Below are 14716 nucleotides of genomic sequence, written 5' to 3'. Positions count from 1 at the left end.
TTATTTCCTCTGGGGATTTTGAAACAAAATCAGTTCACAATAAAGGAATTTGCTCTTTTCACAATTAAACTTGCTTAGTATGATTAAAATACTTGGTCGTTTGTTTTGAAAATGACACGAATTAAGTTATAATTGAGGAAGCATATACCCGGCCATTCTGCTAGAACACTGACAGTCCTACTTAGTGCCTGATTAATGAAGCCTACAGTGGCAATACGTTTGTTATATTTTAAATCACCATTGCTATTGAAGCTGTAACTTATCGTCCATAATTATGGCATCGCTGCACCCCTTTATGATTCGCATGAATTATGTGGATCGATCAACACCTTTCAGTAGCCGGATGCGCAGAAGACGCTACTCGTCCACTGTCTCCTGCTACTCGAACCACTTTGCGGATCAGAACAACAATGAGCTGCTGCTACCGATCGTCAACCCATCGCGCAAGCGTCGCAACCTTGCGGCCTGCATCTACATGCCAGTAGCGACACCGAATGAAGGTTCGGAGGACACTGTCGAACGATCCCCACAGCTGGCTGTACATCTATTCGAAGGATGCTCCGTAACGCTGTAAGTGTTTAACACACCGTTCGATAGTTTTATGAATGAGGTCATTATCCTTTGCTTATTACAGCCGGAATGAGCAAACCGTATCGGTATCGACGGAAAGATTTCTAGCAATCGGACGGCTGTACTGTCAGGATAATGCCGTTTCATCGATGGCGTATTACGTGCCACGCATGGTTCCCGTGTCGATGGTTTCGAGTTCATATCCTTGCGTCGACGCAGAGCTGAAAACGGAAACGATCATCCACTGTACGAAAATCGAATTCCGCCGCAGATATTTACCGGTAGCATCGCAAACAGTCGAAAACGATCAACGCAGGGAGGACCACGAACAGCAGCCAAGTTTCGTGTCATACGCTTGCTGGAACGTTTCGGAATATTAGCGTGAAGTAATTGTAACGAGACGCATGTTATCAGTATTGAAACATCATTCTTAGGATACGTTTAAGCGAGATTTATCCCTTTTTCTATCTTTATTTTGGAATTCTTGTTTTAAATAATAAAAAGTAAAAAAGAAATCTCATGTACATGTACATAACTCAAGACCCACCTCAATAGGTTTATCCTACGCGATTGAGGAATGCCTCGAACACTTCGGTCTCCTCTTTCGGTATCAGATTCTGCTGGATAGCGGCGCGTAGCGCACGCTGGCACGTTTGCACATTATATTTCAGCTGGTAGCTTCGATCTTCCGGTTTTAGCAAGCCGAGCTGAATCAGCACGAAGTCACGCAAGCTCTTCAGCCGTTTGTTTGTCTTCGCAAACTCGAAAGCATCCTTGTACAGGGCTAGCGCTACATCCAGCGCTTCCGGTTGGCTTTCGCACAGCTCGGAGCACTTGATGATGGTGAATGCTGTGTGCACTAAGTAATCGTCTTTTGGAACCGCATTTAGGTACTCGCGGAAAGCTGCCACTTTATCCTTGTCTGGCAGCGATTGGAACATCGTTTCCGAGGGATAGTGCTGCCGGATAAAGGAATCGACCGTGTTCGGGAGCGTTGAGTCGAGATCGATCGAGACGGTAGATACATCGAGCGCGGTATCGGTACTGGTGCCGTTCGCCTTTGTGCTGCGTTCCTTCAATCGGGTTAGAAGAGCTTCTTCCGCATCTTCCTCCTCGTCGGTGTCCTCCTCATCGTCCTGGTCAATCGTTTCATCGTCCTCCTCCTCACTTCCTTCCTCTTCCACGTCCTCTTCCTCCTCATCCTCCTCCTCCTCCTCTTCTTCTTCCATGTCACCCGCGTCCTCTTCCAGCTCCATCACACCGTTGCGCTCGTAGTCCCGCATCAGTTCCTGCAACTGATCACAGCATTCTTCACCAAACTGATTACCGTTCAGTACGAGCGAGCGAAGTTTATCCTTGTTGGCGGCCGCGTTCACCAGTGTAAATCCACCATCGGGACCGATTTCGTTGAATCCAAAGTCCATCACTTCCAGCTCAGTGTGTCCCTCGTGCAGAGCCTCTCCAATCAGGGTTGCTCCCTTAGTTTTCAGCAGGCAATCTCCAAAGTTAAGTTCCCGCAAATTGGGCAGATCCTGTAGTGCGATCGATAATGCCGCAGCTCCCTTCGGCCCTATTGTATTATCGTTTAGGTTCAGAATCCGCAAATTCTTGTTCATCTTGAACGCTTCGGACAGTGCTGTTATGCCCACATGATAGATACCATTCTGCGGTGTTTCAATTTGCTCCAGCGTACCAATGGTGGCAAACGTTTCCGACAGTGCTTTAGCGCCTGCGTTTTCCAAACGATTTCTTCCTGCAATGAACACTCTCAGTGCGAGAGGTTTGCCCACCTTCTTACTGGCTTTGTGTCCTTCGAGCAGCGCTTCGGCGAGCATTGTTCCACCTTGGATACCCAGCCCGCAATTGTTTAGCTTTAATTCCTACAAAAAAGTATACATTATTACGCCGAACTCAGGAAGCAGCGACTATATGCTACTATACAAACCTCCAGTGTATAGCACGTGGAGCTCTTTAACAGATCCACCAGTCCAACCATTCCGTTCGGACCGAGCGCATTATCGGAACAATCTAGCACGGTAAGCTGTGCACCAGCCGTAATCATACCCTGCCCCAGTGCCTTCAGTGCTATCGGAATTTCTTCCTTCATGCGCCCGGTAAACAGATCTTTCCAAAGCGCTTGTTTCAACTCGGGATGTTTTTCCAGCGCTTTGCCGATTCCTTTTGCCGCCTCCACGCCCAATGTGTTTCCTTCCAGATTCAGGAAACGCATATCCTTGCAGGCATTTATCGCATCTATCAAGTCTTTGGCTGCAGAAGATCATTATTGCAATGCAAAAGATGTGAAAAACAACGTACATAAATATTAATAAATCAAACCATCAGTGCAATTGCGCCTTTACCGGCGACTGGCAGGTGTGCATTTACCTTCCGCTTCCGTTCCCCATTTTGACGCTTTGCCAACCCACTTCACACCGTGCTGATCAAGATCGGACAGTGCGCTCGTTATTGAAGTCAAATTAAAGGACGCCATTTGTCGAGGGAGCCTCCTGAACAGTTACTACACTTTCACTAAAATGCGCTATCTTCACGGCCAAACAATTATGCTGTCGGTCGATGGATGCTTTTCGTCGGCATAAAACGAGCGGGAGGTTATGTTTACCTGTGTTTCTTTTTGTTTGATACTGCTGCTGTCAAATTTGTGGCCGTTTGCCGCTTTGGCTGACATTCGAATGAGCTATGCCCGTGGTTTGGTTTCTTGCCCGAAATTCAACGAATGAGTTTCTTTATTGTTTTGCAGCAATTTTCGGGATTTTACAGTGCACTTTGCTAAGCAATGCATTTTGCAAACCCATATCCCATTTATTAAAATTAGTCTCTGTACATTTGTTACATAAAGGCCATTTCGAACCACTTTCACTCTCGTATTGCTATCTCGTTCCAACAATTGCGACTCGGTGGTTGGCAGATTTGCTTACTTCATTTTCTTCACTATCATTTGTTGCATTCCATCGGATAGGCGCATTTCGACGAAACGATTCTACGGAATATACGTGCAGAACTATAACCAGGTGGCAGCCGGAATTAAAGCGATCAACTAACGGAAACGTTTGTGCTCATCGTCACTTGTAACTTGCTGGTAAGTAAACCGAATACCCGTAAGTGTGACTATGACAATTAGTCAACAGAATCGTATGATATGAAGAAAAAAACGGTATGAGACTCAGGGTCTGAAAAAGTACAATGGCTCCGGCATTGGAATGCGTACAATATGCAGTAGGCCATGCGCCACGTTTTGTTATGTGCGATATAGTATTCTATCGAATATTGAAAAGATTACAATAGCGTAAGGCATTGCCGATTCAGAACAATGCAAGGAAATCAAACAGTAGCAAGGCATTCCGCCCCCGTAATCGATTGATCGTTGCTTTCAGTGATCAGTTCAAGAAAGCTGTGCGAACCATGACAACGGTACATGTTGCTGCGGTTAATTTCTTCTTTTGTTCCTCATGGTCGCATTCGTCTATCTATAACTTCGCTTTTGCCCGGAAAATTGAAGTACAAGCAATTGTGGAAAAGCGTTCAAAACGAGCAGAAGAGAAGTGATGCGTTTAAAAGAGCAACAAGCAACAAAAAATCTCAATCGTTTACAGTTTTCTCTTCGCATTCGTTTGATTACATTCGCATTGTAGTGTTGCACCCTAGTTACGCGCTGTGTTTGCTTTCCTCGATTTCATATTAGCAGTCTCCAGCCGACGAAGCAAGGGAAAGAGAGATAGCAGGGAGGGAAACAATCTCCTTCCGAAAGCTCCGTGGAAAATGTATCGTCAGTGAAGAAACTGCGGCAACACGTTGATTTGTAGTATTCGATTTCCTTCCGTGGATTGCGGTTGGCTATGTAAGTCCTGATTTGGGTTGCGTACCTTTCACCTACCACGTAAAGAGTCACGTCGTTCATTTCCGATGCATTTTTGCTTTTGTTTTTTGTTTTAGAGGAGCAGTACATTTCATAGTAGGACAACGACGCTGCCGAACGTTTTCGCGAATATGAATATTAATCGTTACCAGGTGGCAAAAAATCTGCAACCAGCACGTTCGTTACGTACCGCACCAAATGCCGGGCGGAATGCGCTCGGTGACTTTGGCTATCCGCCTCATCTGGTGGACACATCCACCCAGGCTCGTGCGGGTCACATGCACAATGGGAATCAGCACGGAAATCTGTCAGCACAAACTCACCAACGATCGAGCAGTCAGTCGCGCAAACACGATGTGCTACGTACGCCGACCAATGGATCGCACGGTTCCAGCGCGGGCCGATCAAATGCTGCATTCTCTCCGGGAAATTTAACATTCAATGCCAGTACGCTCACAGTCGGCTCTTTGTATGAGGTGACCGTTTCGTACGTGCAGAATGGTCCGAAACAGTTCATGGTGCAGCTACTTTCAGCGGAAGCTGCACTGAAGCAAATGATGGTTGCTTTGGCACGGGTGCCGTTACGTTCCATCAATCGGAAGCTGCAGCTCGGAATGGCCTGTTTGGCACGCTATTCGCACAACCATACAATCTATCGTGCGCTCATCACAGCGCTAGGTCAGGATGGTAACTGTACCGTTTCGTACGTCGATTATGGCCATTCGGAAACGGTGCATCCAAGCAGTTTGTACGAGATTCCACCTGAGTTCCTGCGTTATGAGATCTTCTCAACACGCTTTGCACTCTCAAACGTGCGCCGGCTCGAGGACGTGAATGCTGATGTTGCTGGTATCTTCTCCAAGATGATCGCAGGCAAGGTGCTGAAGCTGAAAGTTACTCCCCCGGAGGGTGCAGCATTCGTGTCGTACTGTGAGCTGTACGAAAATGGCGATAATCTATTCTTACGTTTGCAAAAACAGTGCCAGGAGCAGGTTTACAAGTATCTGCCACCGGGAAGTCTGCAACGTGGGTCCAGTTACCGGGTGGTTATCCGTTACATTGAATCTTGCGCGAAATTTTTCGTCCATCGTCTGGACAATGTGGCTACGTTTGATAAAATGATGGATGATTTGATAGTGCATTATCAGGGTAGTGGCAGTGTCATTCCGAGTGTTGTGAACGTTGGCGATGTGTACGCGGTCAGCCTCGATCCAAACGATATCTATCGGGCGGAGGTGCTTGAAACGGATCCTAAAATTAAGGTGCGTTTGGTCGACTATGGCACTAGCATCACGACGCAACGTTTGCAGCTGAAGCGGCTGTCGTCGGATTTTCTCCATCAGCGGCCGGAAGCGATCGAGTGCTGTCTGGAAGGGTTCGAAGGATCTACCAGCGTTGATCTGTCTACAGATCAGCTGGAAATGCTGGCGGAAGGTGCGGATCGAGAGCGCAAACCGTTCAAGTTGATCGTGTGCGACATACGGGACGGAAAAACGATCGTAAACCTGCTGGATGAATCCGAAACGCCGGTACTGAACGTGTCGAAGAAGCTGCTGAAGTTGAACACACCGGGAAAATTCTTAAAGGAACCTCAGAGCAATCCTCAGAAGCAGCAAAACAAACGACTGTCTGGTGGAAGTGCTGCAAGTGGAGTTGATCCAATGGGTACGTCAGTCGATTCAGCCAAAGCGCCTCTTTCGTCCAGTGGCATTTCGTCTGGCCATGGAGACTGTATCGATTTGACTAACGACGAATGGAGCGGTGGTCCACCACTGCCGGGAAATCAAAGTTCGGGGTACGATTTGCAAACGGGTGGCAATGTGCAAACTCCTCCGCACAATAATCGTTCGGGTGGTGGTGTCGGATATGGGCGTGATAGTAACCAACGTGACCCTTCGACAGGCAACAACAAACAGGATGCAAAGCGAAATCCGGGAATTGCCAACAATGTAGGAACAACGGCAGGAGTCCGTAATGACATTCCAAGGTTCAACAAGGACCGGTAAGGGAAAATATGTGGAATGAAACCATAAGTTGGAAATATTGTACACTGACACACTCAACCTCGTTTACAGAGTCCAAATGCCGTACTATTATGAACACGATGATCGGTTTGCAGATCCAAATAGCCCTCCGGCGAATGTAGGGTTGGCCGGTAATGAAGCGAAGCGAAACGAACGAAACAGAATGGACGCTGTAGTGGCTGCTACGGAAAGGTAATGTTGAAATATTTGATTAGACTACGTACTCATTTCCAAGGCCACTCTAACATTTCCATTTCAATTTATTTCTATTCCTAGCAACGCACAATCTACGGATGAATTTATGCCGTACCGTAGTACCTTTCCGGAGCATGCAGTAACGATGAACAGTAAGCTCGAAGTCGTTCTCTCCTGGTGGTACTCGCCGGAACAATTCTACGTAAGATTACGATCGGATGAGGATAAGTACCATGATATGATGAAGCAATTGCAAAAGTACTATCGAAACAAGAGCAATCAGCAACTACATCAGCAACAGCTGCAACAGCAACAACAAAGCAGCGGAAAGGCCGGGAAACCCTCCACCGGTTCAATCGTTGTCGTACGTCACCCAAAACACAATGCGTTCTATCGCGGCCGTGTGTTAAAGTACAACGAGTCCGTTCAAAAGTATAAGGTAGAGTTAGTCGACGGTGGTAACAAACTGGCCCTATCGATAAACGATCTGTGGCTAGTGGAGCGTCGCTTTACCCGGCTCGCTCCAATGGCTGTTCCCTGTGCCCTGCCTGATGTTAGATTGCGCTGCGAGGTGAAAGAGCTACAGAACCGCATCGATTCGTACATTAGCAACGACAAACAGTTCGAAACAGTGTTTTTGGAGCGTGTTGACGGCAAGTATCACTGTGAGGTTCACTCGCTCGGACGTGATCTCAAGGAGCATCTACTGGAAGATGATCTCATCGCACAGGTTTATGTTGGTAAGGTTTCAAAGGAATGCTATGGGTGAGATAGTGTTTTTAAAGATTTTTTTTCCTCTTTAATGTTACAGACATAGATCTCGGCCGTTTGAAGGGACAAACATTAAAGGTGCAGCTAGTAGAGCTTAAAAGTCTAAACGATTTTCGCGTGAAATTGCTCGGACATCAGGCCATCTTCAGCTGCCGACATGATGGCTGTGATTCATCCCTTGTTTCGGTAGATGCTATGGTGAAGTTCCGTGAACAATGGCTCAATCAGTACTGCTTGGCACAAGTGGTCGATGTATCGAATGATGAAAAGTGCGTCACGTTGCAAAAAATACGCTGTTTTTTCAATATACCTTTCTATTAACGTTTCTTTTCTGTAATTGTAGATTGATACTGTCTTTGCTGATACCATCATTAACGGGCCAACCTGAGCCAACGATAACCGATATGCCAGTGCTGATGAGTGCATTTAACGTGTACGTTACCCACGTAGAAAGCACAAACTGCCTGTATGTGCAGAATGCGCGCTGGAATGAACAAATCACCAAGATGGCGAACGATTTGTTCGAGTTTTACGAAAAGCAGCAAGAGTTAGTGCCGGTGGCGAATCTGACGATGAATGAAGTGTGTGCCGCCAAGTCACAAGACGACGGTAACTGGTATCGTGTAAAGATCGTATCGTTGCAGGATATCGAAAAGATCGAAGTGCTACTGGTAGACTATGGGTACCGCGAGCAGATGAAGCACAGTGAGCTGAAGGTTCTTGAACCACAGTTCTTCGAATACAGTGCGTTTGCCCATCGAGTATATTTACCGATGACAGCAATCGTTGACGTGAAAGAGGAGCACATCAAGACGGAAATCAGTGGGCTGACCGGATTGTTCGAGCTGTCGCTTAAAGTGGTCGAGTTTCGAAATGGAATCTGGATCGTGGACATCACCTCGAATGACTATAGCATTGTGAGCGTGCTGAAGGATCGACAGTTGGTGGCGGATTTGGATTATGAGACCATACTCAATCAGCGCCAATCATCGACACCAACACCCGGAGCTCCCGTACGGCCATCAATCGAGGATCATGAGGCGAAGCATCAGAAGATTAAGGCTAGAATATGTCACGTCGATAATCCGAGCCAGTTATTTATTCAGGTTAGTGTTGAAAGTGTTCTTCATGATTGTTTGGAACAATTTATACTAATAATACTAACTATATATGGATTCTAATAATGCCGTTCCCTCTCTGTTTCCCTTTCACCTAAACAGCTTGAAAGTGATCAAAAAGATCTAAACCAACTGCAAGAGACTCTTCAAATCATTGCATCGTCCTTACCACCTTTGCGTGACTTTTCTGCCGATCGTTACTGCATCGCGCAATATTCGGCCGATGATCTCTGGTACCGGGCCCTCATCATCGACAGTCACGATGATCTGATCATACAGTTTGTTGACTTTGGTCACACGGACATCGTGACAAGCAACAAGAAGAGTACACTCCGAGACATCAACGATGATCTGATGAAGTGGAAAATTTACGCGAAACAGTGCGCCATGCTTGTACAACCCATGTCCCAGGAAGTTGTCAGTGCTGATGGTGGTTCAGTAGGAAGTGCTAGAGGACGCAAGAAAATGGCTGCATGGAAAGAGGTTGCCACCACAATACTACGTGCGCTGGTTGAGGTTGAGGTACAGTTTCTGGCCGAAGCTCAAGGTGTGCACTACATCAGTGTGCGTAGCAGTGAGAAGGATATTGCCGAGATGCTGGTGGAGAAAAAGCTGGCCACCCGCTTGCTGTACGTACCTTCCGGTCAGCGATGCTTTACGAGCCACACAGAATCGATTGATGAGTTCTACCTGCAGCTGGAACGCGATGTTAATCCACTCGATATGATGGGCAACTATTTGGCGGATGTGAGCCAGTTTACCGATGTCGACGATCCGAAGGTGGACCTGATATGTCTGGCAGAGTTTGCGGACGATGGACTGTGGTATCGAGTGCAGGTATTGTCCATACCGCAACCGGGCACATATAAGGTACTGTTTGTGGATTACGGAAATGGTGCTACGGTGCAGAAGCTGAAACAGCTGGAACCGAGCATCGCAGAGCTGACGCGACTCTGTACGAAGTGTGCGCTACGGTTGCCGGAAAACGTGAAGAGTTGGTCGGCAGCAGCACAGGAGAAGTTTGTTGAACTGACGGCAATGGGCCAGACGGTGTTCACCGTACAGCTGCACAGCCCCGGACCATCGTTTGCTACCGTTGAGCTGTTCCTCGAAGGACGGAATATTGTGGACCAGTTGGTTGCGCTGTGCGAAAAAGGACCTGGTTCGTCGAACGACGTGATGAGTTCCAGTTTCTTCCTGGGTGACGATAACAGGCTCGATGATAGTTACCAGCTAGAAGACGACAAGGTGCACATTAGCCACGTGAACTCACCGGCTGAGTTTTTCATCCAATTCAACAACAGTTTCGATGCGCTGCGCAACATGGACGAATTGCTAGCGGCCAAAGCAAAGCACTGTGAACCGATCGCTGAGGGTGATATAAGAAATGGGTTGTTCTGTTTGGCGCAGTTACTACACAACGGTAAGTACTGTCGTGCGCTCGTCCTGTCGGAGGTGCACGGTGGGGAGGCCACGTACCATCTAGTGCTGCTGGTTGACTACGGTTATCGTGCGGCAGCAACGGATCTGCGCAAGATGCCTCCCAGCATCGAGGAAATGTCCCGGTTAGCGAAGAAGTGCTGCCTGGAGCACTATCTGCCAACGGATGAGGTGACGCTCGGTGCAGCCCGTTGGAGCCGCTTGCGCAGTCGTCTAACGGAACTGGCCGATTTGGGAAAGGTTGTGTTCACGTTTGAAATTGTGCGTAACGATTGCGATCCACTCATCATACGATTGTTTACGCCCAATGGCGTTAACGTGGAAGATCTGTTGCGAGAGAAAGACGTCGACGACAATGTGGGTGAGGACTCGTTTTGTAATCTCGTTATGCCGGAAAACAGCAGCAGCAGTAAGGGAGAAACGATACGGCGAGCCAAACCGAAACAGGTGTTCTTCAGGGCACACAGTGACCTGGAGTTTCTGGAGAACTGTGAATCCGCTCCACCATCGTTGGGTCAGCAGTTAACGAATGCAGACAATTGATGTGCTGTGCGATGGCATGCTGTGACATGCAAAACGACCGTTACCGGGGGGAAAAGACCGATCATTCCGTTTCCTGCTTGAAGTTGCAAGATGCTTCAAACCACCAAGAGGAGAACAGTAATGAAGGTTTCGTTTTAAGATTTTTCCCTGCTCACACGGTAACGATGAATCGAAAACAACAATTCTCTACACATAACATTAAGAATCGAAGCCCCGGTATAAGAGATTAGTTATAGAGATACAAAGTTGTTTTTGTTTTGTTTTTTTTTTTGTGAATTCACTATATGCGCTCATACGCGTAACGTTGTTTTTGTTTCATAGGTTAGATTTTTCCTCTCCTGCTTACTGAAACGAATTAATAGACTCGAACGAATTTAAATGAACGCATATGCATCCCAATTTCAAATCACGACTATTTATGCACATTGTTACCCTATTACTCACTCACAACACTGAACTAGCTACTCTATTTACCGCCTGGTTGAGAATTGTAAAACGTGATGCAAAAATGGGAGCAAAAATGTTAAAAAACAAACAAAAAAGGAACAATTAATATAACAATTATTATGAATTGTACTCTCAGTGAGTGGATAGGGGTTATGTTGAAGTAAGCAAATTTATTAACAATGAATCGGAATGGTGCATACAGGGTTTCGATTCATATAAGGGAACATTTCAACCGTTTGGTGGAATTGTGCAGTTCATTGAGGAATATTCTCAATCGATGGAGAGATATTTGCAAACATAAAGGGAAAATGTCTTTTCTTCAATGTTTAAAGGTAAGCAGATTCTGCATTTCTTCACCGAAAACCTTAAACAAAAAAAACCATCACAACAGGAAAAAGCATAAAACTAAGCTGGGAAAGCTGAACTCATTTTTGACTGGTTTGTTCAAATCGTATTCGCCTGTTGCTCCTGAAAATGTTATGCATTATCAGTTGCAAATATCTTTGTTTCACCTCTCCTGTTCCCTTACAAAAGCATGTGTTTGGACATGTGCGAAGCATGAAGCGTTGTTGTTAAACTAATTAACAATTGTTAATTAACAAACTAATTTTCATAGTAAAATAATGCGGAAATTTAAGCAAACCGTAGACAATGCATCCAAAAACAAAGGAAGACAATTAACAAATTGATCTTCAGAGTGTTTTTGGCTAAATTATCTTGTATGTTTGCACATTTCCCCTTTATGATTGCAAATTTCTTTGGCTTTAGTTACTTAAAATATCCCCTATGAGTTGTATCCCTCGAACAGTTGAAATGTTCCCTTATATGATTCGAAACCCTGTAATGCAACATAGAACAAAGTGAAAGTGTCTTCGCGAACTACAAACTCAAATGGATAGAAAATGTGCCTTCCAATAACTCATACATCCAGCTACCTCTACACACCATGAGGCAGCTAAGAGCATCCAGCCTAAATATTCTTTTTTTACATTACATATGTGTCTAGGTCGATGTTCTCCATGGGCAGCATGTTTGGTAGTTGAGAATATCTACGTTTTATTATGCTACTATTTTCTACATTGAACGGCACCAACATTTTAAAACAATGACAATTGTAAAAATGTTCAAGAAGAAGTGCCTTACAACAGGGGATGTTTCAAACGAGAACTAAATTTCCCCAACTACCGCTCTCCTTTTCAACTGTCGTTGCAGCATTGCGGTGCATAAAATAAGCTATATCCAGTAGGCATCTGGACTACTCTGTCCGAAACGATATAAGCAAACCATCGTGAAAAAGATGAATGATGCGTAAAACGCACTAAACGCAAATTAAATAGTTTAGCAATCGCTCGTTACAATTATAATCAGCAACTATTGTACTAAACCACGTCCAAAAAAACGAAAATAAAGTTATCTATATATAAACGTTTGCATGCGCTAAGGAGAACCATAACGCCACTACTTGGATCACATTTTCTACGATTTACGTACATTTACGATTCCTGATTTGTCCAATGCCTTCTACGATTTTTCGCCCAAGGTACAGTTTCCAAGGTTTACTTCTTCGGTAACAATCAGCGAAATTTCTTAGAAACCTGTTTCGCTCATGTTGATGTTTCAGGCGATGAACAAAAAAGAAAACTGTTGATTTCTGAGGTGAGCTTTAACTTATTGAACTTTTTCTACAATTGACCATGTTTTATAGCATTCTTTGATCCATGAGGTGCAGGGCCACGAGCGTTGACAAAATGCCGACAAATTTGTCAAGTGACAAAATCAGAAAAGCGACACCTGCAGCGTGGAATAAATTTGCCATTCATTATTGCATTGCATACTATCAAACCCGTGAGAACGATCGCCAGCGCAAGTGAGATGGTTGAAATGGGAAGTCTCACTCATCTCTCGCTCAAAATTTCCGTCGGCTGGTACGAAATTCCATACAAAACAGCTGTTTTCAGATTTCTGACACCAAGAGAGCATGTATTAGCAAGAGGTAACATGTATGTCCCCATATTTTGTCACTTGGACCATCACTACCCATACCATCAAAGTCATGAGCACCATCGGTTGTGTAAGTGAGATGAAGTGAGATGAGTTTGATGGTATGCCTAGGCCATCTTGATTTCTACTCCATTGTGTAAATTTTCGCACCGCCAATGGTTGTTTTTCGGCAAAAAACGGGTTGCTCTGCGTACCAATAACTGCAATAAGTTCTTTTTGCTTCATCCCGCACTTGTACGCTACGCACGATAAGCGATCCTTGTAGCCAACGAAAAGGCGTATCGTTCACCGTGGATCAAAGCCGGAAAAAGGAGGATTACACGAAGCTGAAACGTTCTTCTGGACAACTCGGGCCTGCGGTATTGTGCCCACGTCCGCGGCGATCAGGGACAGTGGTGCCTTTTCTTTGCTGCATTACGTAAGAAACGATCTGCTGCAGCGAACCAACTGTCGAGACTTTTAGGCGATAACATCCCGCAGGCCGTATGTGAAAGTTCTGTTCCACAACCAATCATCAACATGCCAGTGTTTTTGCGTAGATACAAAACGCAACCCGGTAAAAATGAACCGATAGAATCGCATGATCTGCGGTGTGTGGTGAAGACAATCTTGTGCAATCAAACGGTGATTGGTGTCCCGGTAACGTTTGCTGGCTACTATGGAACAATCCGTAATTCGGTGCCGGACGTGGGTGTGATATTGCGCGATCTTGTCGTGTGTGTGTCTTCTTTGCCGAGATTGGATTTTACTACGTGTATCGACTCTTGCACCTCAAGCCACTGTACAAACTGGTCCATAAAAAGCACCACGAATGGACGGCACCGTTTGCTTGGACCGCTATGTACTGCCATCCGATCGGGCACATCATCAGCAACATGATCCCGCCAATGATCGGCATATAGCTCATGAAGGCGCACATCTTCACCACTGCTATCTGGTTTCCGTTGGTAATCTTTAACACGATTCGGGATCATTGTGGCTACCATTTGGCGTTCTTTCCCAGCCCCGAGGACCACGATTATCATCACGCAAAGTATAAATCATCAAGCTAAACTGCTGTATGAGGGATATTCTTGCAAAGCTTTATATGAATGTTTGTTGTATGTTTATAGATTTACTGAGTGCTTCGGAACGTTCGGGTATCTCGATTGGTTGCACGGGACGGACACACAGTTCCGGAAGTCAAAGCAGCACCAGCGTCATCGTACACTTTGAGGCATTAAATCGGCCCGAGAGTTGTAGCCGGATAGTTAATCCGAAGCCACCTGTTTGCCATCCAAAGCTTATGAGTGAGGGTGGTAAGGAATACCTCGTTCCAAAACATTCATCGTTGTTTCGTCTTTCTAGCTGTTCTATTTAATTACAAACTCATGTATTCAATAACATGAAACATAGAAACAATTCGGCATTTTACTTGGACCTTTTCTCTACATGGAACATGGATAATAAACTCATTTCCGATTTTTTGGTGTATACATTGTAATTTTAAACAAGCAGTAAGTATTTAATTTTCATTTATTTTAAACGTTACCGCGTAAGTTTTCAACCAGCATACCCGGGTATTTCATACATTTTGTATGGAGCATGACGTTCCTCTTCTGCTTCTTTTCTTATTGTACATAGTTTCGAGTCAAATTCAATGGATTTAAAATTTAAAAAGGAATCGTTAGTTTTATCATAACATAAAAAAGATAATGAATGAATCGAATAAATTTTAGATATGCAAAATATAC

The 14716-nt window shown here is 45.2% G+C and overlaps 3 protein-coding genes and 1 pseudogene across 3 annotated transcripts; 3 read left to right on the top strand and 1 right to left on the bottom strand.

Annotated features, from left to right (window-relative positions):
• The first annotated feature begins 95 nt into the window (after positions 1-95).
• Positions 96-1079, top strand: LOC128300331 (uncharacterized). Its single transcript, XM_053036350.1, has 2 exons — positions 96-570; positions 635-1079. The coding sequence occupies exons 1-2, from the start codon at positions 275-277 to the stop codon at positions 948-950; spliced, it is 612 nt and encodes a 203-aa protein (XP_052892310.1). The 5' UTR covers positions 96-274; the 3' UTR covers positions 951-1079.
• On the bottom strand, positions 988-3187 carry LOC128300318 (ran GTPase-activating protein). The gene is made up of 3 exons (XM_053036338.1): positions 2956-3187; positions 2516-2838; positions 988-2450 (listed from the first exon to the last, which is right to left on the bottom strand). Exons 1-3 carry the CDS (start codon positions 3059-3061, stop codon positions 1128-1130), a joined length of 1752 nt encoding a protein of 583 aa, XP_052892298.1. The 5' UTR covers positions 3062-3187; the 3' UTR covers positions 988-1127.
• A 353-nt stretch (positions 3188-3540) lies between these two features.
• On the top strand, positions 3541-12412 carry LOC128300307 (maternal protein tudor). The gene is made up of 8 exons (XM_053036324.1): positions 3541-3667; positions 4271-4426; positions 4522-6446; positions 6520-6660; positions 6745-7403; positions 7475-7703; positions 7778-8540; positions 8655-12412. The coding sequence occupies exons 3-8, from the start codon at positions 4576-4578 to the stop codon at positions 10533-10535; spliced, it is 5544 nt and encodes a 1847-aa protein (XP_052892284.1). The 5' UTR covers positions 3541-3667; positions 4271-4426; positions 4522-4575; the 3' UTR covers positions 10536-12412.
• A 697-nt stretch (positions 12413-13109) lies between these two features.
• On the top strand, positions 13110-14237 carry LOC128300330 (fatty acid hydroxylase domain-containing protein 2-like; annotated as a pseudogene).
• The last annotated feature ends 479 nt before the right edge of the window (positions 14238-14716 follow it).

Source organism: Anopheles moucheti, chromosome 3, assembly GCF_943734755.1.
Source record: "Anopheles moucheti chromosome 3, idAnoMoucSN_F20_07, whole genome shotgun sequence".
Classification (NCBI taxonomy): Eukaryota; Metazoa; Arthropoda; class Insecta; order Diptera; family Culicidae; genus Anopheles; species Anopheles moucheti.
Note: the sequence above shows the minus strand (reverse complement) of the source record. Positions and strands in the feature narration are given on the sequence as shown.

Excerpts from the sequence above, each read along its gene's own strand:
- LOC128300331 (XM_053036350.1), top strand. The coding sequence starts at position 275 with ATGGCATCGCTGCACCCCTTTATGATTCGCATGAATTATGTGGATCGA. Across the intron at positions 571-634 it reads GAAGGATGCTCCGTAACGCT|CCGGAATGAGCAAACCGTAT; the intron begins GTAAGTGTTTAA and ends TGCTTATTACAG.
- LOC128300318 (XM_053036338.1), bottom strand. The coding sequence starts at position 3,061 with ATGGCGTCCTTTAATTTGACTTCAATAACGAGCGCACTGTCCGATCTT. Across the intron at positions 2,839-2,955 it reads ATGGGGAACGGAAGCGGAAG|CCAAAGACTTGATAGATGCG; the intron begins GTAAATGCACAC and ends GATCTTCTGCAG. Across the intron at positions 2,451-2,515 it reads CCACGTGCTATACACTGGAG|GAATTAAAGCTAAACAATTG; the intron begins GTTTGTATAGTA and ends ACTTTTTTGTAG.
- LOC128300307 (XM_053036324.1), top strand. The coding sequence starts at position 4,576 with ATGAATATTAATCGTTACCAGGTGGCAAAAAATCTGCAACCAGCACGT. Across the intron at positions 7,404-7,474 it reads CATCGCACAGGTTTATGTTG|ACATAGATCTCGGCCGTTTG; the intron begins GTAAGGTTTCAA and ends TTAATGTTACAG. Across the intron at positions 8,541-8,654 it reads CGAGCCAGTTATTTATTCAG|CTTGAAAGTGATCAAAAAGA; the intron begins GTTAGTGTTGAA and ends TCACCTAAACAG.